This window comes from Astatotilapia calliptera, chromosome 14 (genome assembly GCF_900246225.1).
Source record: "Astatotilapia calliptera chromosome 14, fAstCal1.2, whole genome shotgun sequence".
Classification (NCBI taxonomy): domain Eukaryota; kingdom Metazoa; phylum Chordata; class Actinopteri; order Cichliformes; family Cichlidae; genus Astatotilapia; species Astatotilapia calliptera.
In genome coordinates, this window is record NC_039315.1 from 5,277,959 (window position 1) to 5,300,689 (window position 22,731).

General features: G+C 40.8%; 1 protein-coding gene across 2 annotated transcripts in view; it reads right to left on the bottom strand.

The window, feature by feature from the left end:
- nova2 (NOVA alternative splicing regulator 2) overlaps positions 1 to 22,452 on the bottom strand; it is a 79,545-nt gene extending 57,093 nt beyond the window's left edge. The window contains exons 1-3 of one of the 2 annotated variants that reach the window (XM_026193129.1): positions 20,958 to 22,451; positions 18,252 to 18,320; positions 109 to 252 (exon numbers count right to left, since the gene is read on the bottom strand). In XM_026193129.1, the coding sequence (XP_026048914.1) occupies positions 109 to 252; positions 18,252 to 18,320; positions 20,958 to 21,114 (370 nt within the window). In that variant the 5' untranslated portion in view covers positions 21,115 to 22,451. Of the gene's footprint in view, positions 1 to 108; positions 253 to 18,251; positions 18,321 to 20,957 lie in introns of both variants that reach the window. The other variant, XM_026193130.1, reaches the window with a different exon arrangement.
- Positions 22,453 to 22,731: the final 279 nt, after the last annotated feature.

Genomic DNA, 22,731 nt, shown 5'->3' on the forward strand with positions numbered 1-22,731 from the left:
AGATGATTTACTTTGAAGTTTTCCCATCATGTAAATTCTTATTGATGACATTTTCCTTTATTTTCCTCCATCATTCATCCGTATATAGCAGAGGTCGTGGTGTCTTACCGGGGTAGAAGTCTTTGGATTTGGACAGTTTGATGGTGGCGCCAGTTTCTTTCTGGAGCTGGACGATGGTCTGACCTCCCTTCCCGATGATTGAACCCGCCGCATAGCTGGGAATCAAAACCTTCAGGAAGTACTCGCCTTCCTCTGCAGCAGGAAACAGGAAACAGGAAAGAAAAGTCAGAGACAGCTACTGCAGCTCATGTTGTTTTAATACAAAGCTGTAAAAGAAGAACATTACAAAAAGCTACAGTATGCATTTAGCCTTTTTAAACCTTTGCCCTCATGCGTGCCTTTTGATTGTATATTTTTCTTGCAGGCCAAATCGTTACTTCAGACATCGTTATGTGCCCAGGATTTCACAATCAGTGCATCACTTGTGTAAACTGTGAAGTGGAAGGAAAGTGTTTGTCAGTAATCACAGTCTGACAGAACAGATGCGAGCTGGTGCCGCATCGCTACGCCAAAGCAGAATTCTTTGTCTTTCATCTTTCCTCCTCAGCTCCTTCCTAAGCGACCATCCAAGGCTCCCAAAGCTGCATAAATCCACCCAATCACATCAAATGATGACTGTTATCCATGACAACTAATTATTTCTATAATCTGATGAGTCCGTGCCAGTGTTATCTCTCCCCATTCTCTGTTTGTCCGATTGCACGAGCCTCTAAACACTCTCCCCAGATTGGTCTGATCTAATTTCAGCGTTGGGCCCGAGGAATCTGGTCCTCGTCACCCTCTTGGCACGAGGAGAGGGGAGAGCCGTGGAATACGCTGCACGTCGGTTTTGTTATTCAAGCTAAACAGATTCAAACGATGGGCAGCCCTGTGGATGCATAGCACCACATGGCTGCCATGACAGTCACACAAATGCGCTGATTAACATGTGCAAATAAGCTCACGTAAACAAACACAAAGCGGGCCAGCGCAGATCCAGATATTTTATTATTTATAAATTTTCCCCTGCTTACACTGAGCTGCACCTGCTTCAAGGGATACAGTGTAAACCGTGGATATGAAAAGAAGATGTCGTCTCTTTCATCTTTATTTTCTTCACTGATTAATGGAAATAATCATTCATAAACTGTTAGAGTTCTACACATAGTTATTCCTAGTTTTAATATCTTTGCCTTGGCTCCTCCCCCCGTGTTTTTATATTTGACATGTAATTTATTTAAAAACATCGGCATGTTGATCTAACCTTCTGTAAGCCGAATGGCTGCCTCTAACACTTAACATCTGGCTAAATGTGCCAATAATGATGATAAATGATTGTTTCTTGAGAGGCACTGTTTCCTTTTAACAGATCAAATCTGCAGAGCAACTCTGAGAAACAGCATCCACTAATAATTTCTGGCTCTTTAATAAATATTTGATAAGCACCATCATTAGTCAAGAGTGCAACTGGATTTTAACATCTAGGTGAGCATACACGAACACGTTCGGCTCTGTGCAATTTATTGAAAGAAAGCGAGGCACGAAACCAAAATGTACTTCACCCAAAGCCTCCACAGTGGCGGTCTGTTGTCACAGAAATGTTATATTTGCATGTGAATCGAAAACAACCTCAGCTCCAGGTGTGTTGAATTGACTTAATAAGGTCTGACATTTTCAAGTTAATGTTTTGGGTTTGTGAAAAATCACAAAGTAAAGGAGAAAGGGAATAAACCAAAAGGTCAAAGCACACCTTAATCGATTTGTGTTCATTCAGAGCAGGGATACGTTCACTGACACGTTGACCTGAACCTTCAACCTTTTCCATGCAGCCTGCAGCTTCTTTGACAATGAAATGAGAGAGAAAAAGCAAGAGCAAGCCATTGCTCCTCTGCGCCTTTGCTTTTCAGTAGTATCTACATGCTGTAGGTCAACTAAAGAGTAGCACTACCTCACACGTGATTCTTTATTGCTTTGTGTAGAGACAAGAGATTTGTGTTAAATAGCAGAAAATATTAGCCCTCAAAAGAATTAAGATCCAGCAAAATTCTTAAATCACAATTTGTCTTTTTAAATATATTTTTCAACATTTTGGGCAGCAAAAACAGATTTATATATATAAAAAATAATACTGTCATATAAATTATCTTTAATAGCTACTTAATGAAGATACGTCATATTAAAGAGCTGCAGATCACAGCATATTCTCATACTTGTTTCCTTATTCTTTCCTGTTAGGACATTAATGTCATTTTTGTACAGTAACACTGAACATGCTTCCAAAAACATATATAAACAAATATAATTAAACGCATCTTTCTGAGTCATGTCTCAGAGTGTGAGAACTTGCTCAGGGACATCAGTTGGCTTAGAGGTTAGGAAACATACCACATGGGTATGAATAGCATCAGCAGGGAGTCCCTGGCTTCTTTCTTAACTGGATACAAACCAAATGTCATTCCCCAGCTTTCTTTTTGGTCTCTCCGTACTATCTGCACTGTGCCTATTTAATAAAAGCTGAATGCAACACAGTTATTCTGTGAAGAGAACCTCTTTGTTCCCTTTGGTTTTGTACATTTTTACACAGTAATGTTTCCTAGTTCTAAAATATAAAAGTGCTAATCTAAACTGTTCAGAGAGTTTTTGGAAGCTTTTAGAAAACAAATAAATTTATATTCGCATGTTTGTTATTGGAGTACCATCAATCATCTCAAAGCTCGTCCCAGCTGCCTCCAGTAGGAATAAAGGTATTTTTGGTTTCATGTGACATGTCAAACCAACTCAATAAAACAATGACTCTTAGGAATAACTGTCAGTAATTATAAACTGATTGTATCACCAAAATAAATAAAATTGCCGATGATTTAAGCCAAGAGTTCTAGATTTAGGAGCAATACACTCACCAGATTATATAATCCTATTTTTTCAGTCTTTAATATCGATTTTATGAGACTGCGAATCCATAGCAACTGTTCTATCATCTCTCTCTTTAAATTACCTCATTCAGTGTGTCTGTGCTCCCTCCCTAGCAGCATTCTTCATATTTGGTAATCCAGGACAGATATCCTCCAGAGACAGATTAAAATAGGATTACTGTTAGGGGCGCACTTTCTCACAAGGGCACGGCACCTTGTAACTGCACTTTACTTTGTCTTTCATCCACAAGTGGAGACGCCGAAGTACAAACACGGACATGCATATAAAACATTACAATGCCTGCTCTGACTATGAGGCATAAAGATGAGAGCTATCTGGACGGAAGATTTATTCCATGCAGTCACGCTGACTCAAATGAAGTGCCTTTTAATAGTTCTAATTCCTACGAAATCCCTGTAACACAAAACAGCAGTGGAAAGGAGGCGTTTGCGACACCTAACTATAAATAAATGTAATTAGTAAAGTGCCCTGCAGACCCCCACAGGTGTTTGCAGTTTATATGGCTGATCAGGTCCCTGCTCAGTTTGATTAAGTGCGGTCGTTGAGGAGAAACACACTGCAAGTTTGCTGAGGTTTCAAGAGTCTGCACAGCAAAAACAGCAAAGAAGTTTCCGTTCTCTAAACAGGTGCAATAAAAATCACATCAAGAAAGCGATAGGAATACTAATCGCACCAGATGGATTCTGGTTTTGACTCAAACTTTCCTTTAAGATTTCAGGTGAGGTTATATAATCTCAAACTAATGATTTTAACACCCATGTTTCATCCACACGTGTTTTCACTTACTTTGGACAATTACATTAGACTTCTCCTCTCAACTGTGCTGGATGCACAAGCTGGACACACTTGGGTCAAACAGCAGGGGTGGAAATATTCACAACTCTGAGCGGCTGGGCCCTGCTCAGTGACATTTAAAAAGACAGATAAATTGGTCTAATTATAACAAACGACTGACTTTTTCAGGCACTCTGTGTTAGTAAGTCTCAAGTCAGAAATAATTCAGAAAAGAATTATGATTTATATGTTGGCTTTGGCATAATGGTAATTACTATAACTCGATACTACATAAATGTGGAATAAATGCAGCTCTGATCCATTTGCAGACTACTCTGTAATTTAATTCTTCACTGTAAAGACAGCAAATTTGACTATGTGTTAACACTGATGTAGTCAAAAAACATACACTGTGAATGAGGTGAAGCTGAGATCAGGAGTGAGAAAATTCCCTGTCAAGTTAATTAATAAAAGTGTGCTTACTCTAACAACGAAGAATGGTTTCTTACTATAAGAAAATACAGTACAGCGCTGTATAGAATACAAGCTGACAGCATACTGTTATTTTAGTGTTTAGTAATCTCTGAGTGATATATTATTCTAGGATGCATCTGCATATCGTCTCCATGAACGCAGTTTCTCATGAGTTATGATGAAACATCAGCTTTGCTGCCGTCCTCCTTCCACACACACGGTTATGGAAACGCAGCATTCAACATTTTAACAGCGTTCTGTGTTGTGCTGTATCCACCACAATGTCACAATACTTTAAGATGCTTTACTGAATTTTTATGTAAATCTGTCACATCATACATTCGTTAATTTTAATTACCAGAAATTTCTAAGAGCCTGATTTACAATTAATCCTTTGCTGTTTTTGTTAAACAGTGAGAAACGATTACCGTATTTCCCGGACTACAAAGCGCACCTGAATATTAGCCGCACAAGCTAAAATCAGGGGAAAATCCTGTTTTGTACATACATTAGCCGCACCTGACTAAAAGCCGCAGGTGTTTCAATGTTGACTTATCATATGTAAGAGAATATGCACAAAGGGAATTGTCAGGAAAGAGATGGCTGTTTGGAGACACACCCCTTTTATTAATATTTTGAAAAACAAGTTATGGGTACATATTTGCACATGTAGTACATAACAGTAACCTACAGCACACCAGGAAAATAGATTCGGACTACCTTTTAGGCTCAGGTGCAGTGACACGGCTTTAACAAGAAGAAAAGTCAGTCATTCACCATCTTTCTCTTCTTCCTGCGCTCTAAAACCACTAAAGTCCTCTTCTCCAATGTCGGAAACGAACAGGCTCAGGATGGCTTCGTCATCCACTCTCCGCTTCTCTCCTTCGTTATCACTTTCAAAACCAAAGAAATCCTCGTTGTCAGAGTCGAACACCCTCAGAAGGGCCGTGGCGGTGTCCTCCTCTCCATCATGCAGCAGTCCAGCCCTTCAAAATCCGTTGGTGATCGTGGATGTTTTCGCACTTTTCCACGCTGTCAGAATCCACCGGTGGAGTTGGGCATAACTTGCTTTTCGCAAGTTTATCGCCGCTCGTCATCCACGCCTCCCGCTGAATGCGTAGCGCTACTTTGAAGTTTGTTTTTCGCGCTACTTCGTACGGCACTACGTTGCCTGGCGGACGGACATGTGACTAACATACCACTCTTGAACCCCGATCCTTCAGCCAGGCAACGTAGTGCCGTACAACAGCGGAACAAACAAAACAAATCGTCTTACGATATCACAAAAATCATGGAAAATCCATAGAAAAGCCGCACCTGACTAAAAGCCGCAGGGTTCAAAGCTTGTGCAAAAAGTAGCGGCTTATAGCCCGACAATTACGGTACTTGACACCCTAAAGTTCCCCTAAAGTTTTGCAGCTACTATTTTTTCCAGAGTGGGTGTTCTTTCTTTGATACTAAAAATGTTATCTCTTTGTTTGGTTTTGGTTTTTTCAATCATTTGTCCTGTGCTTCAACCCATGTGAGTTTGCAAAATGATTGTAGTGTTACTGGGTGGGCTCTGTTCTCATCTCTGAGTGTTCAGCCAAGTCAAAGCATGAGCACACAGACAGGAAACCTGAAACTCCCCTGCCCTTCCTCAGCTCTGCTGGTGATGAAATACAAACTGCAGACAGCTCACACATGGATCCAGAGGAGAGCAAAACCAACCTTACCTCAGTTTACCCACTTTTGGGTTTGGTTACTAACAACCAAATAAATAAGATGAATGAGGTTTCACCTCTTCATTTGAAATCCTGTGCCATCTGAATTCCATGTTGTGCATTAGCAAGGCAACATTTTTGGTGTTTATTAAAGGATCTTCTACTCAGAACCACTGGTTACTAAAGTCCAACACGAAGACACCTGCTAGTAATGGTCTACCTATCTCTCACTAATCATCCTCACTTCTATATCAGTCTCTTTAGCTTGTACTGTCCTACTTTACATTTATCTGTATATAATCTGCTTGTACCATCTCTCCTTTACGTTCTTGCATCTCCTAAGCTCTTAAAGTTTTAGAAATATTTATTAGAAGCAGAGCTACCTCACACAAAATTACCTGATCAGTTATAAATCTAAATAGGTCAGGTTTAACACGGCAAACAAACCAAAAAAAGTGGGTCTGGCTATAGTTTAGTACTGTTTGGTTGAAAGGTCAGACCCGAACCAGCTAATGAAACAGTAATAATTAATCTCCGTAACACTAACTTCTTCTGCAACCTTCTGATTTCTGCACATTAACTGAACAGAGTCATACTGTAGTTGTACATTTAAGGAGTTTTAGAAAAACATGCTTGCGGTAATTTATGTTCAGCATCTTCTGCCAGTGAAAGTGGCTTTATTACTGCAGCACTCATTGCACTGTCTGCAGCACATGTGGAACAGAAGCATTTTCGCTGATCAGAGTCAAATGTTGCATTCATGGTGGCATATGTAGATTATATGTTCATATATCCATAAAAAATATTTATTTTTAAATATCAGCCCAAATGTTTCCTTTTAAACTTACATTCCCTATTTTTAATCAGACTACGTGCTTCACCACAGGATTCTTACAACAGAAAGATGTTTCATAACACAAATTTCAAACATGAGCTTGTTGCATAACTTTGTCTTGTCTGTCTTAATATTTTCCTTTTAGTAACAACCGTATCTTGAGAATCTCATGCAAGCTGCGTATCAGTAATTAGCTGCAAATAGCAACAACAATGATGTAACATTTATTCTCGCCATCTTCAGCTCGAGAAAATGTCACATGGTCGTGTCCTAAAACTGTCTTTCGGTTCCTCCTCTTCGCTTTTTTGTTTATCCCTCCTCCCCTCCAGTGATCTTTTCTTTTCCTTCTTCCCCTCATCATTTCCTTCCTCCTGTATCTTCTCAGCTTGCCTCTTTCACAATCCCAGTCCTCCCCTCTCCTCTCCGTGCTGCAGTGACCCACTTTGAGTACGAAGCCTTGAACTGACCTGCTTTAGATAGAGCCTGGCTAATTATAACCAGCTCGTATTAATAAGGCAGGGGAATTGGTAAATACACACACACACACACACGCACACACAACGCCTTACACACACAAACAACAAAGGATCACAAAGCAGACAGAAGCACACACTCAGAATCACCTCCTCCGCAAACAGATCGTTTCCGACGTCCCATAAACAAGCCTACACACCTTGGCAACGTGACTCATCACGTATAAGAGGACGTAATAAGAGTGACTCACGTTCATCATTTGTATCTGTTGCAGGTAACACTTGTACCTGTTACCATGGCAAGAGTTAGAAAAAAATTATTTATATATGCATAGAACAAGATCGCCAACAAAAATATAAAAATTAGACTGTCATCATCATTTATTATCACACAGATATGTTTTATATCTACTAAATGGCAGCTTTCCACACTAGCAATCTGTTTTTAAAAAATATAAACCCAATGCACATGTTTACAAAACCTGCCCACTAAGTTGATGACATATTGTTGAACTCAGCTTTATCATTAAAAGAACTGCAGAGCTGGTGTTGATTGGTAAACAGGGTTATATAACACGGATTGGATCGCACTTCTGGAAAAATCTTTTATCAGGTTTGACAACTGCTGTTACTCAATTTTCAAAAATATGAACTTCTAGACATGAAAAATGAAGCTTGAAATCTGTGCAGAGCTACCTGCCTCCTCCTCCCACGCTGCACCACAGTTTACAGGAAAAGTTTTAGGAACATTCCTCAAGTTTTACCTGCTTTTTTAAAGCACATAAACATCGACAAAAACTTGAGAAGCTGTGCATCTTTCGCTGTCTTTCTTTCAGCCTTTCAAAGCCGTAGCTCTTAATGCACGGCATAAAGAGAACCTTCCACATCCGAGACACATTAGTCTCTAAACTCTGCTCTGTACTTAAGGATGTGATGTTTTGACTCAGTACGCACTTACGAAGCTCTTTCATACGAGACTTCACAAAATCGTTTTGACAGTTTAAATATAATTCCCTGGTAAAAACTAAAAGCAAACCACAAATGCACGATAACCCTGATTCAAAACAAATCACACTATTTATTTAGTTATCTCATGGTACTGGTGTTTTCCCCACCATTGCGTGACCCTGCCCACAGAGATCAGTTTGGTTATAGTCTTAGTACAGTACAAGAGTACAACACTGGCTTCAGTGTCACTCTGCATCCCAAAGATACAGGTGAAAATCCTGTGTACTCATCTACTCAACCATAACAAGCAGCTGGAGGCTCTCCTGGCCATATCTGACCTACCGGTGTCGACCTCATACTCCAGCAGAGGTCACGCAATGCTCACCCACGCGTTACAACCTCTCAAAGCTCAGTGAATTAAAAAGCGGTGGTAAAACACTACTAGTGGGTGTTTTGTTTATTCGCCGGAAAAAAAGGTAACAGAAATGCTAAAAGAAAAATGTTTGGTTTTCTAGAAATCACTAAAAGCTCACTGGGTTTGCTGATGATGCTAAAGGAGCGTTACATGGCAGAGTCAGGCCAAAAAACACGCCAATCAAACCAGAGTCACCTGCTGAGGTTAATGGCGACTCACGGCAGCGTCGGGATGCTTTAAAAACCCGATGTCTCGGCATGATGTCAGACTCATTGTTCTCTGCTACTATTTTGTGCAATTTTTGAAATAAAGAATCATCAGAGATACAGAGTCCCGGCCCCCTTCATGTGCAGCGCCTCTTTCATGCTGACAACATAATGAGCATGTAAACTTTCAGTCCAAATAAGAACAAGATAAACACCGTAATTACAGCAGTGGTGATTGTTACTGATTAGTTCTTACTGTTTTATCTATCAGAAAGTACGGCGGGGGGTGTTCTGTGGCGTTCCTAAAAGGCTGCACTTCAGGATACCGTAACGACCTTAATGTCATCGAGGGAGAGCTGCAAGCGATTAAACAAGACGTTTATAAGTTTAAACTTTATTTGAACACAGCTTGAGTTTGGCAGTCAAACAGCAGTGTTATGCGGCAGCTGCCCAGGTGTGCAGAGGTCTGAATTTGGGGAAGGTGAACATTTCACTCAGTGCTCCTGTTTCTCATTTGTCAACAACAATCATGAGCAAGACAGCGAATAGGAGCGCGAGTCAAGAACTTGTTCTGGTTGAGAATCAGCTCCAGGTTGCAAAACTCCATCAAAACCGTATGTCTCAGTACTCGTCAATTCAATTCATCAACTTACTCTGTTACACATTGCGCAACAATGACTTCAAAGTCATGGCAGTGACGCTTTGGCACCAGAACCACATGCAAGTATTTTTATTACACTTTTTCTTTACCTGCAGTTCAGTTAATAATACAGCTTTAAATCTGAAAATAAATTCTATCAATCTTTCTTTTTTTTTCATAACAAAAATGTTCAGTGGTCACAAAGGGAATTAGTAACAAATTGGGACTTTGAGCAGAATCCTTTTCGGTATAGGTATCAATAAAATCCCTCGTAATGTATGCCTTAATTTCCATTTCTACAATTTAGTGAGTCATTATTTAATGCTTACTCTTACAGGATATCTTGTATGCTTTTCTTATGATAAAAGTATGTTGGTGGTTCACATAAAACATGACCAAATGCTCAGTTTCACACAGTTCTTTTCACTCTTGGATTTTCATGACGTAAATAAGACACAATCCCTGATATTTCAATTGAATTTAATTCAATTTTATTTATATTGCACCAAATCACAACATCAGTCACCTCAAGGAGCTTCATAGTGTAAGATCAAGACCATAAAATAATGCACAGAGAATCCCAACATTAGACGCCGCTCTGTGAGCAAGCACTTGGCGACAGTGGGAAGGAAAAACTTCCTTTTGACAAGAAGAAATCTCCAGGTGAACCAGGGAGGGGCAATCATCTGCCATGATGGGGGGTTGTGGGTAAGAAATAGTCATCTCAGGCGATTAAACAAGACACTAATCCAGATAAATTTAAAATTAGCATTTTCGTCTAAAAACGCTCCATGTCCACACTATCTTTTTCAATCATTTTCTTCCCCATTGAAAACGCTACGTTCCTGTGCTGTGCATGCGTGAAACGTAAGATGATTTGACTTGCATCATTTCCGTCTGCCGTTTATTTACTTTCCGGCTCCTTGAAATGTCGCGGCAAAATGTCTTCTATCTGGAGCTATCTGGAGCATTTACAAACTAATATTAATCTTTAATAAGGCTGTCAAAATTGAGAGCAAAGAAAACAACTGCTGTACAATGCCGTCGGCCATCTTAGTTGAATTGGTCACATGACTGCATCATATGACTAAAATGCGTCATTGTTTTCAAAGCCTCCGTTTTCGCATTCCACACTGCGACGTTAAAAGATCCATCTTCCTTGACCAAAAACTAGCGACACAGGTATGTTAGCATAACTTTAGCACAGTGAAGCTGGAGGATGAACGTCAACTTTTTTTCCACTCGATAAAAGTGAACGTGAGGGATTCTGGTGGTCAGGGACAAATGCAATCGCATAGCAGGATGCTATACACGGGCCAAACTTCAGTCAGGAGAACAACTGAGATTATTCATCCACAATACGAGGTTAGTTATTAATATACTGCAACAACATGGGAATAGAGCAGCTGCGAGAGAATTCAACATTAATGAATCAATGTTACGGAAGCGCAGTTTTTGGCTTTCCCCAAAAGTGCTTCATCTCTTTGCTATGACTGTCGGCATAATTTGCAGATGATGATCGGTTGTAGCTGCTGCGATGCTTTCAACCAAAACAGGCGCAGCTTGATGACATCATCAACATGCGCTATCGCCATAGAGCGGTATAGTCAAAATCTCTATCGTTGGCCAAATTTATATCGTTCCTATCGTATATCGTTTATATCGCCCACCCCTAGTCTCCACCATTTTTATGGTGTTCTAAGTGGACTGTCATTAAGTCACATGACATTTTAGTTAGAGTTGACTTATTAACTGATACAAGTAGCCACAGTTTGACTGAACAGAGCAGTTTGTATAAATGAGCACATGCTCAGTTGGTGCTCAGTTGCTGCTCAGTTTGCTTACTTACAATCCAGCATTTCTATAATGGGCTGATATGGCAAATACTGGCCGCGGAAGATTAAATATCTACCAGTCATGCTTCCTTTACAGAGATATACAATCAAAACAGGAGAGCGTCATTTCAGCTTTAGACAGAGTAAGCCATTTAAAACAATTTCTTTTCCCCCCCACAGATACCTCTAACCCCACAGCCGCAGAGATCCACTTAGTTTATGTAAGGCTACGAAGACCTTAAAGTTATTTTTACAAAAGTGTAAACTCTCATGTGCGTATTTTTCCTCCGATGCCCTGATTCACACTGATAACTCATTCCCGTTCAGCTGTTGTGTTATGCAAACTGTACATAACACAACAGCTGAATAGGAAGGAGTTAAAACACGCCTTAAAATGGCAGCTAATAATCCGTTTAATCTTTTGTATTATTAGTTTAGTATTTCTGCTTTATTGTGTACTTAGTTTTTTTCCCCCCAGATGATGTAAACTTGCAAGCTTCCAGTGCTCATGAACCCACATGATTCCCTCAACACAAACCACAAACCACAAACACACACAGTTTTAAAAAGGAAATTAAATCATTTGGGCTAGAAAATGGAGGGATTAAAACTTTAAACCACTGGCTACTAAAGAACAAAGTAGGTAATGGTGAGTGTGTGTCTGTGTGTGTGTGTTTGTGTAGATGTGCAGCTGAGTAACTACAGGGTTCCCTACTGGTTGCTGTGATGAGGGTCTTTGTTTTCACTCTGCAGTTTAGTTACAACACACACAGGAAGTACACACACTTTCTTTTACGAGCCAAAAGGATTTTTTGATGAAAGACTTGCATCTTTTTTCTGTGTGACTGTGTGATATAATAAAAATGTGGATAACCCACGACACCCCTAAAGTTTGTCATCATTAAAGGAACCAGCAGGCCTGACACTAAGGTTACATGTGGCCGAACTACACGGCTGTACTCCAGTGTCCATTTCTATAATAGTACCATGTTTTTTGTTTTTTAAAAAGATATGTTTAGGCACGAGCGGCCACAGAAAAACTAGGGCTGATTAAATTGTGCAAAATCTCTGCATATGCTCTGCAGGTCAAGAAAGGCCAATCTCAACATGTATAAATAATAAATCCTTCATCACCATGGCATATCTGGATGAGTAAACAGTCCAATCTGTTGCTAAGGCCCCTGCAGACCCGCCAGGCCCAGAATAGGCTCTCCATGCTGGGGGATTGGGGGCTCAAATCCCAGGATCTGGTGTCCACAGGCCTGCACAGGCAGGGTAGGAAGGTTGAAGATCACAAAGCCTTTCTCGTATTCTGTTACTTTTCCTCAAACGCTTCACTCAAACAAGCACACTTAAAGTCACCACTTAACTGAAGTTTTAGTTTGTAAATTACATGTCCAGTCATTTCATTATTTTGTAAGTGTTTGGTAGCTCTTTTCTTCTGGCACTTGTGCTCTACTCCCCTGATACTTGGTCATATTCTGCTATGAATATTATGCAAAAACCTGATTTTTTGGAAGTATGTAGAGAGCTCCTGACCAAAGGCTTTGGAAATTCAGAAAATGCACACTAGTGCCTGTTATGATTCAGAATTAAGAGGTTTGTTGTTACAGAAATGACATGATTGGAGTATACTCTATCTGAAGAATCACAGTTATGAATGTTACACTGCTGAATGACATTTGTCAGTAAAATGTCTCTTAAGCGAGGTTTTCTGATATAACCAACACGAAAACAATAGAAAGATTTCAAGTATATAGATATATCTGTTATAGTCTTCAACTGTAGGATCAATGTTCATTTATTTAAAAGAAAAATATTTTCTCTCAATCTTTTTCAACACGTTTTGATGTTTTTGCTTTGCTGTAATTCAGTTTCAGAAACCTGAATTTCTATTTATCAGTATTAGTAGATTTTAAAAAGTAAATTGAAAATGTTCATTCCTTAACCAATTCTTGGATTTAAACATTAAAAAGATCAAATGTAAATTAGATTATTTAAGTGTGTCATATTTCATACATTAGTTTTTGTGAGTTTTTGACATTTCTGCGTCATCAGTTTGATTTTTTCCTCCCTAAAAAAAATAAATAAATCACACAACATTTGTAATGGAATAAACTGAATGTTGCAAATTTGATACAAATTAAAAGTCACATTTATTTTGTTTTTAATTTCATCTGGAGGTTCACTAAACACTCACTTAAAAAAAAAGCATTTTCTGGCACTTATTTCAATGGTTAAAATATGTCTATAATTTAGGAGCCACAACTTTTTGATATACCTTTATGTGAAGGGTTTAATCAGAATTAAGTCAAGCATAAAAATAGGGGTTAATCTGGATTCCAGCAACTAATTTTCCAGTACAACAATGGCCTCAATCCCCCTTTAGATATTTTTTCCACTCTGACGAGATTAAATATCTAGGGGAACTTCTGAAAATCCAACGATAATGACAGATATCAGTACCAAATACCCCAATCTGTCTTTAGAAAATAATATGGGTCAAATGTAAATATGAAACCCACATGAGGGGGAAACATCTTAAGTGTAGCAGTGTGAACACAGCCTTGGATGAGGGAAAGGGGGGCTCTGGTATGGAGGTTCACAGCTCTGGGGACTTGGAAAATATTCATCTCCTCTAAGCAGGGACAGTTAAGGGGGGCAGGCTTTGTCTAACACAACCCCTCCAGTCCTCTTCTCTTTTGTTGGAAAGAAGCATTCACACACACACACACACACAGACACACACACACACACAGAGACGTAAAGCACTCCAGCAGTGAGGCTCTGACCAGCTGTCTTCATTCTGAGAGATAGCCATCGTCGCTCATAAACACAGAGAACTCACAGAGGAAGGCGAGCAGGAGGAAATGTCTCTGCTTCACCTTTTCTTTAATTTCACTCCAGCATCTGCGTCCTTCATTTTAGCTGACACCTCCACAGCACAGAAGGAGCGTTCATTTTTTTAATTGCTTGCTTTAGAACATATTAATGTCTCATAAAGTTTTTACATCTAAAGTTTGAAGTCAATCTCCAAAAAATCGCACACGAACATCCCTAAAGGCATCGAGACGATTCAAACGCCAGCAGCATGCAGATACTCTCATTTGTTTTTGTGCCAGCAACCGCGTAGAAGTTTGCAGAGAAGCAACATCTCAATTTAAAAATGATGCCGGAGGGGCTCGGGTTACATGCAAACAATTTCGCAACAAAAATGAGAATAAATTACAAAATTATAAAACTTAAAAGACGCCTGCGTTAGAGCAACACCTGCAGGAGGCAAATAATTATAGAAAGAGAATGGGTTCCTCCACCGATTTATCACGTGCCTGAAAGAGCTTATCTGAGATAAGACAAACATCGTGCGGCAGAATTTCAGTTTGAATAGCGATTTGGGGAGAACCAATCAAATGCCTGCATACTGCCTCCATATGTGCTGTGATCAGGGCGTCTGCGTAGAAATCGAAGCAGACACGGCGGCGACGCTAACAAAGATAGCCGAAGCCGCCTGCTTTCTCTCTCTTCAGAGTGTGTGTGAAAAGTGGTGTGTATTGTTCATAGACCGAGGCTATTTCAGAGCAGGGGGGCCCTTCCAGTTGTCCTCCTTACATCGGCCCTTTCATCGCTCCCTCATCCATATTTATCGCCGCTCAGCTCTCCTCACCTATCAGCGACCAGCTAGCTGTGACCGATGTCTCGCTAAACCAATCACATGCTTCCCTTTGTGGGAACATTAGCACCTCTCAGTGCCTTCACCCCACCCTGTACAATGGCTTCTTTGCTTTTTTTTTTTTTTGACGCAGTGGCTTAAAAAAAAGAAGAAGAAGAAGAAGAAGAGGAGAGAATAGAGGAGAAGGAGAACTGCAGCTACCGGTGGCAGATTCAAGTCGATGGCGGCTCCAAATCGATTGACAGCCTTGGAAACAGTTGCCGAGTGAGCGTCGTCAATAGCAGCCAGCAATTGATGAGCGGGTGGGGGATGAAATGATGGGAGGACGAGGGTGAAGGAGGACAGGAGGAGGAGGAGAGTGGAGTCATGATGGTCTGAATAGAGCATGATTAGTATGGATGAAGAGGAGAGGAAGATGGAACGAATGAACCTAGGAGAGAGGAAAGGGAGCGGGCGAGGAACGCTTACGAGTGAACAAAACAGGCGTGTCGCAGAGGAGAACGCTGTGTTCTGATTCTCGCGCTAAAGGACGAGCGGGAGCGCTATCAGTCGTTATATTTACCAAAAATATCAGCTTGAGTTTAACGGCAGGAAAAAATACAACCGTGCATATTTTGTAAGATAGCATCAACAGTTGTAACGTGTTGATATTTAATTTAAGATATGAGCTTATTTTCTTCAATCTGGCTCAGACTGAAGCAGTTTTAGCTGAATTTAAGAGTGAAACTCGGTCCGGGTGGTGTCGGGGTTTCTTCCTCCTCGACCAGACGGACGATCAATGTGAGGAAGACTGTCCTCCTTTGTATGGATGGCCCAAAAAAGGATGCACAGCTCAGCTCCAGGAGCAACAGAAAACACTCAGATCAATACCATCAAAGGCCTTGTCTCACATAGTCAAGGCTCGAGTCACAGTCTGACTCTGGGTCTGCTACTGTAAGTGTGTGCATGCAGCGCCACATATCATTTACACACCACCTCATCTTTTTCGTTAAACTTCATCTTTGCTTTTTGTACCCGAAGTCGAACATATAACACACACACACACGGAAAGCTTTGAGTGTACTGCTAGTCTAGTCCCCTAATGTCACTTGGCAAGGGCATTTCAAGCCCCTCCTTCTTCTTCCCAGCACTTGCTTGCCAGTCCATCCATTTACTAAATGAATGTATTATATCTTAAAGGCAGCAGAGAAGACAAGGAGGGAAAAAAGAGGGGAAAGAAGAAAAAAAACATTAAAGGCTTATAATTAAAGAACTGAGAATCTCTGTACACCAAGGTCAGCAAACTTATCCAAGCTGATAAACCTGCACACCTCCCACACAGTCACATGTTGGTTTCCTGATCACCTACATGAAAATCAAAAAAACAAAACAAAAAAACCCACTCCAGTTTATTTGGTTGGTGCTTACGTAAGGCTTCTTAATGGCTTATACAAGCAGGTTTTTCCCCTGAAAGCTGCATTTGTTTTCAGTGGACTGAATCACAGTAATTTCTTTTAGACTGAAAGGCTGTTTCTGGGTATTTGTATGTACTGGTTCTTTGCATTTGCCCAAACAAATCAATCCGGTGCTTTAACCTATGGTGCTGGATGCTACATCTTACTTGGATTAAAGTGAATGAAAAACATGGAACTTCCAGGACGCTTTGATAAAATATTATAATGCAAAAAACATTCTCTACATGAAGCACTGGAAAATATTTCATGTTATAAAAAGCTTTTTAGTGAGTTATGGATCTATTTTCAAGTGGCTACAGTTCACTGCACATAACACAAATACTTCAAATTAATAACAGTATACTTCTTTTAAAGCTAAGCTGAAAAAATTAAATGTAAAGCTGTACATCACACATAGCTATGTATATATATATATATATATATGTATATATATATATATATATATATATATATATATATATATATATATATGTATATATATATATATATATATATATATATATATATATATATATATATATATATATATATATATATATACAATTAAATGATAGGAAAAGACCAAAGCACATAACACATTAAAATATTGAACCCTGAGTGGCACCAAATGTATAAATCATGAAACTACTGGAGGATATTTATCCTTTGAATTCATCATGATCAAGCCCGTCTTTGTAAATAATCTATTTAAACATAGGAAACCGGATTAAGCATGAATGATCTCATTAAACGTCTCTGATCATATATGTACACGATAAAAGGGAACTCTGAGATTCTTTAATATCTAGAAGAACCCTGCTGGACGCAGTGAGGGGAGCGGGAGGCGCAGAGATAAGAATGGGCTCGGGCTGGTGGATTAAAGCCGTGGTGGGGGTGGGAGCTTGTGAACAGCAGCGACTGCAGGTCCTCATTGATCTTTCCGTCTTTAAGACCTTCAGCTTTTTTATAAGGCATAGCTGTGATTTATGACCTGCAGGGCTATAGCTGTCCCATGTTGTCCTATCTACAGTCTGACAGCAGACCAGCTCCTTCTTCCTGTCGCTTGCCTTTTTCTTCACTCCCTCTCACACACAAACACGCACACACAGATATTTGGATAAACCCTGGACACTGGAAAAATCCAGGTCCATCTTTTCTCATCATTTTTGACCCGAACGCATTCTCTCGCTTCTAATGAACGCAGCAGATCTGATTGATACGAATGGAAATGCCCTGGCATTAAAATCTGCATCTGGACATATTTATAAGTTGCAGCTGTTGGAGGAAAAAAAAGACTTCAAAATATTTTAAAACTCTGATAAAGATAAATTTCTTTGATTTAAAAAGTTTTTTTCCTTCTTTTTTAGGTCTACTCAATAAAGCTTCAGTCTTCCTGTTATGCATCTCTTACCCAGCAGCAGCTGCACGGTGCACGCTGCAGCACAATTTAACCACAGTGAACAGTGAATGAACATTTCAACAATACATCAGCGGTCGTAAACCCAAATGCTTTGATGGCATGGCTAGCATGAGGTCAAAGGTCATCATCTGAGCAGCAATGTTGAGTATCATGACAAAAGAAACACTGGATTTGTATAAAAAGCATGACAATGAATGTTATGGAACTGGTAACATACAATATAAAAAACATCAGCATGCATTATCCTGAATCATGAGCAGGATATGAGGGTGTTAAATGTTGCTTTAAATCCTATTTAAATATCAGGCCCTGCAGCAGTCAGATCACCTCATTAAAGGCCCTATATCTTTTCTTTACTCCAGGATTTTGCACATTAAGTCTGTGTTGTGAATCAGAATTTCACAGTAAAGATTATAAAACAGGTAGAAGATCAAAATCAAAGTCTCTCTTACCATGAGTCTCAGTTTCTTGGTGAGGGAATACAATGCCTTCAGTTTCAAATAGGGGCTGCAGGAAGGCCACTACAGAGAGAGGAAGCACAGGGGTGGGGAGTGTGTGGTGTAAACTAATCATACATAAAAACAACCATTATTATGATCTCTTAGCACCACTTTGATTTCTAAATTTACAACTGCAGCGTGGGTGCAGCTTAAAAATATCAAATACAAAAGCATGTTCTCTGTGAAAAAATATAGCTTCTGCTTGGCTAAAATCAGCCGTTACATGGTGAATGTTTTCTCTCCATCAAGAGTCAGGCATACAAACACTTTGCGTATCTCAATCCAAGTAAAAATCTAGGTTAGGCTCAACGCTGTTATCCAGAGAATTCTAGCTTTAAATCACCAAGACCAAATACTCTGATTAAAATTCAAACAAAAATGCATTTTCAGAACAGAGTAGAGTTTACTGTCAGTGCAAAATTTGTCACAATAGACCCACAACCAAGCTCTGATTCCTCTTTGTTGCTGTAGTTTTGCATGTGTGTGTGTGTGTGTGTGTGTGTGTGTGTGTGTGTGTAGGAGCTACTTGTTCATTTTCAACCAAATGCTATCGGATCATCGGCCTGATGTTGCTGGCTGACCTGGCAGCACTGCAGCCGTCCCCTCTGCCTGAGTCTGTTTAGCTGTCTCATCATCATCATCATCATCATCGTTCCAACCTTTTCATTTGTCTAAATAGACAAGCGGCCTGAGTGTTACGCAGGCAGGAAGAAAGTCCCCAGAGGGGCCGCCTGGGCTTTTTACATACAGTGAGGAGGAGCCTTTAGTGCTCTGAGTGCTGCATCGATCTGGAGTTAAACACTGCTGGCGAACCTGCAGCTCACACCTCCTCAGTCGGACTCTCCTCGCTCGCTGTCTAATTATTACTCCTGAGGATGGCTGTCATGTTTCCTGGTGGGACCTGAAGAATCTGTTATAAATGGCCGTCCTGATTTTTTTTTCACCGGGGCCAAGTCATGCAAAAATCTACCAGAACATGAATTTCAGTAATCCAGAGGAGTCTGTCGCTTAGCTCGCACTAAACACAAGTTTGTTTTCAAATTTCACATTATGCCACCTGTCATTGTCATCCAAAAGGAACAGGGCACTTAAGCCCTATGGATCTGCGAGAGTTTATGTTTAGATCGTATTACAGCAGCCATAACAGTTGCACTAACTGAGCGAAGCCAAATCTTCTGACCATTTCAAATCAAGACTGAGAAATTAGGCCAACAATCACAGCTCAGTCATGCTCACCCTCTCTAATACGATGGAGGTTCCTCTTTAATATACGGGCAGAATTACCTGCAATGAAAATTACATTCCCTGGGGCGTTTTTTTGTTTTGTTCTGTTTGTTCAGGGAATTCAGTTTAACACTGAAGACATTTCAGAGTTTAAAGCTAAAATTTTAAATGCTGTTTTGCAATCTTTAAGGCCCTGGTGAGAATTACAGTTGGGACTAAACTCTAACAAACTCCACATTAGAGAACACGTTAGGTATCTTAACCTTAAGCATATAACTATAGTCTTCAAATCAGTTTAACTGGCATTACAAATATTCAGTCTTCACAATCATAGTCAGATTGAACTCTCTGCACTAAAAGATCAGGTCCCATTAAAACCTATAGAATCTAACTATTTAAGCACACTCCCAGAATCTCCAGCAGCATTTTAAAAAGTCTCCTAAACCTTTATGATCTTTTTGCTGAGTATAAATAGCACATTTAAAGGTGTATTGTATGTCCAAATGTCCATGATAGGGTGCATGGCCAGGATAGGCTACTGATGGTTGTAATGATGGGAATGCTTGGCGCATGACAGCATGTAAACAAAAAACCAAATATGGTGATTACCATGGTGACATATCCATATTTCATCAAACCAGAGAATAATGAAGAACTCATTCATCGAAGAAATTAGTGGAAAAGAAATCAGCTTTCCCTTCCAGCCGCAGAATATTAAAATCAGGACAACAATGAATGATAAAAATATCCTCTCCCTGACACACTGCATTAACACAGACTGTCGCATTCTAAACTGCTCTGGATTCCCCCTGTTTTCCCTAGCTCGCCACAGGGCTGCTGTTAATATGAGTCCGCTTGTTTATCCGCTTGTGTAATTGTACACAAAGCGGCGATGGTGGCTGATGTGTGAGATTATCACAAGGTCATCCGTCGACGGGATGAGACCCTGCGATCACGCACTAGTCTGATCTGGCTTTCACTTGTTTACATCCTCATTTTGGCTCCAGCATGGCCGCTGTGGCTGCGCGTAAATCTTAAGACGCAATAAAAACACCCAATTCGGCTGATGTAAAGAGGCTAAATCATCCAGGATGTGCAAGAGGGGAAGCGACGGCTTCCCTCCAAATAACACCCCCCACCCCCAAGTCCCTCTCATTGTTTCCTTTCCATCAAATGCGGCGACCCGTGATTATTTTAATACTGATGGAAAATGACTGTCGCTTATGACGAAGCGAATAATAAAAAAAAAGACGGTCTCCCTAAAATTTGCCCTGTATCATTTTATTTTATTTCCCTAAATGTGTGAATTTGCCCTTCCACCACGCCACGGTGCACATCAAGAATCAGATCAACCTGCTCTCCTTTCTCTCTGCCTGCCTCAAGACGAAGCAACATTCACCGAAACCCGAACAGCTCCCGCATCCCCGCTCTTACCTCCCGTGTTTGTACGTTTGGTGCTGCTGGCTTCCGTTGGGGTCTCCAGGGGTCTTTTACGTGAGTCCGGGGGATCGGACTCCATGTGTGGTTGTTGATTGTGATGGTGAGGATTTGAGAAAATGCCGTTTTGTTGTACTGCTCCGCCGGCCATCATTTTCGAGCTTGCTCTTGGATGCTTAGGCTGCGTTTGCGTTTAAATCCCCCCTTTCCGTTTTTTTACGCAGCGTAGCCGTGCAGATGAGTCCTTGGAGAGGGTAAAAGCGATTTAGGAATTGCAAAATACGCCTGTTTCCTACGAACGGGGTAGGTTAGCTGCGCGTTTCTCCGTGGTGCGCCGTGCGTACAGAGAGATGCTGCGCAGGGGCAGAAAGAAAGAAACGCTGGAGCGGCTCAGAGAGGGAGAAAACGGGAGACCTCTGCAGATGGAGCGACTTCTAGGCTACTAAAAACGTGCCAGTGGAGCGTCACAGTTCCATCAACCTTCAGATAAGCGGGCTAGGATATGTGTATCATTCCGCTGCAACCAGTACTCATGTCAGGCGGTACAGGATGGTGGCGCTCCTCTGCAATAACCAGCGAAACGGAACAATAACCAAAACAAAACAAAAACACAACGCAAAGCGCAAAGAGGCGAAATCAGCCGAAGAGAGAAGAAAGGAAAGGGTGATCGGTGAAGCAATTATAACAATAATAGAAAAAAAAATCCGATTCTTAGGCTATTAGAATCTCGTTCTTCTTATCCTTTCCTGGCTCCAGTCGCGAAGACACCCAGGGGTGACGGGTGGGTGAGAAGGGTCCGGAGATTCGGAGCTGGAGGAAGACAGAGAAAGAGACGTTTTTTCCTGCTCGTTCTCTCGGTGAAGATGCTGCAGTCTTGCGTTCAGAGCATCCCTTCGCTGACTGGCTGCTGGAGGAAGCGCAGGGGAGCGGCTGACGTCACAGGGCCTCGTGATACCTTTCTCGTTTTCTGCACCCTCGGATTTCCGACGTTTTACCAAAAATAATTGTTGCTTTTTACTTTGTTCAGTTCCCCATTTCACTGGACAAATGTCTCACTTTGCAAAATCTGCACGTTATTTAAAAAAAACAAACCTTTTTATATTAATTATGAATAATCAGCCGCGCTGTGTTACAACACTTTTCACCATCTCGTGATCCAAGACTCAAATTTAGTTGCACCGAATGAGGTTAAATGAAATACAGCAAGCAAACGCTTTAGCCGAAGCTAAACAGGCCAAAGAGAAACGATGCGTAATGCGCTCAAGCAAACCGACAAAATTGAGTGCGCGCGAAGCTCAGAATCACTGATTTTCGACAGAAACTGAAAGCATCACGAAAGAAAGCGAAAAACTGAGAGAGGGAGTGAGAGAGGGGGAGAGAGAGACGCCTCCGCCGAGACGCGATTGGCCGAAGCTGGAGGCTGCGTTAGTCCAGAAAAACGGAAAGGACTCGGATATGTTCTGCCGGCGGAGTCACGTGACGGAGAGCGAAGGATGCGGCGGCGGCGGGTTTTTACTCCGTTACAGCGGCAAATGCAATTATGGCTGAACGGGAGCTTGAAGGTCCCGCTGCGGCTGTTTGAAGGTCTGTAAAGGCCGAGGCAGGCCGCCTCGGACACACGTGGAAACCTGCAGCTGATTTCTGCCTTAAATTTCAATCAGCGAGTGGAATTCAACTGGCAAGAGCATGAAGGGTGTTTTTTTTCTACTTAAGAAGGAATGACATGAATAAGAAGGGTTTTTATAAAAACTGTTTTGTTCATATTTGTTAT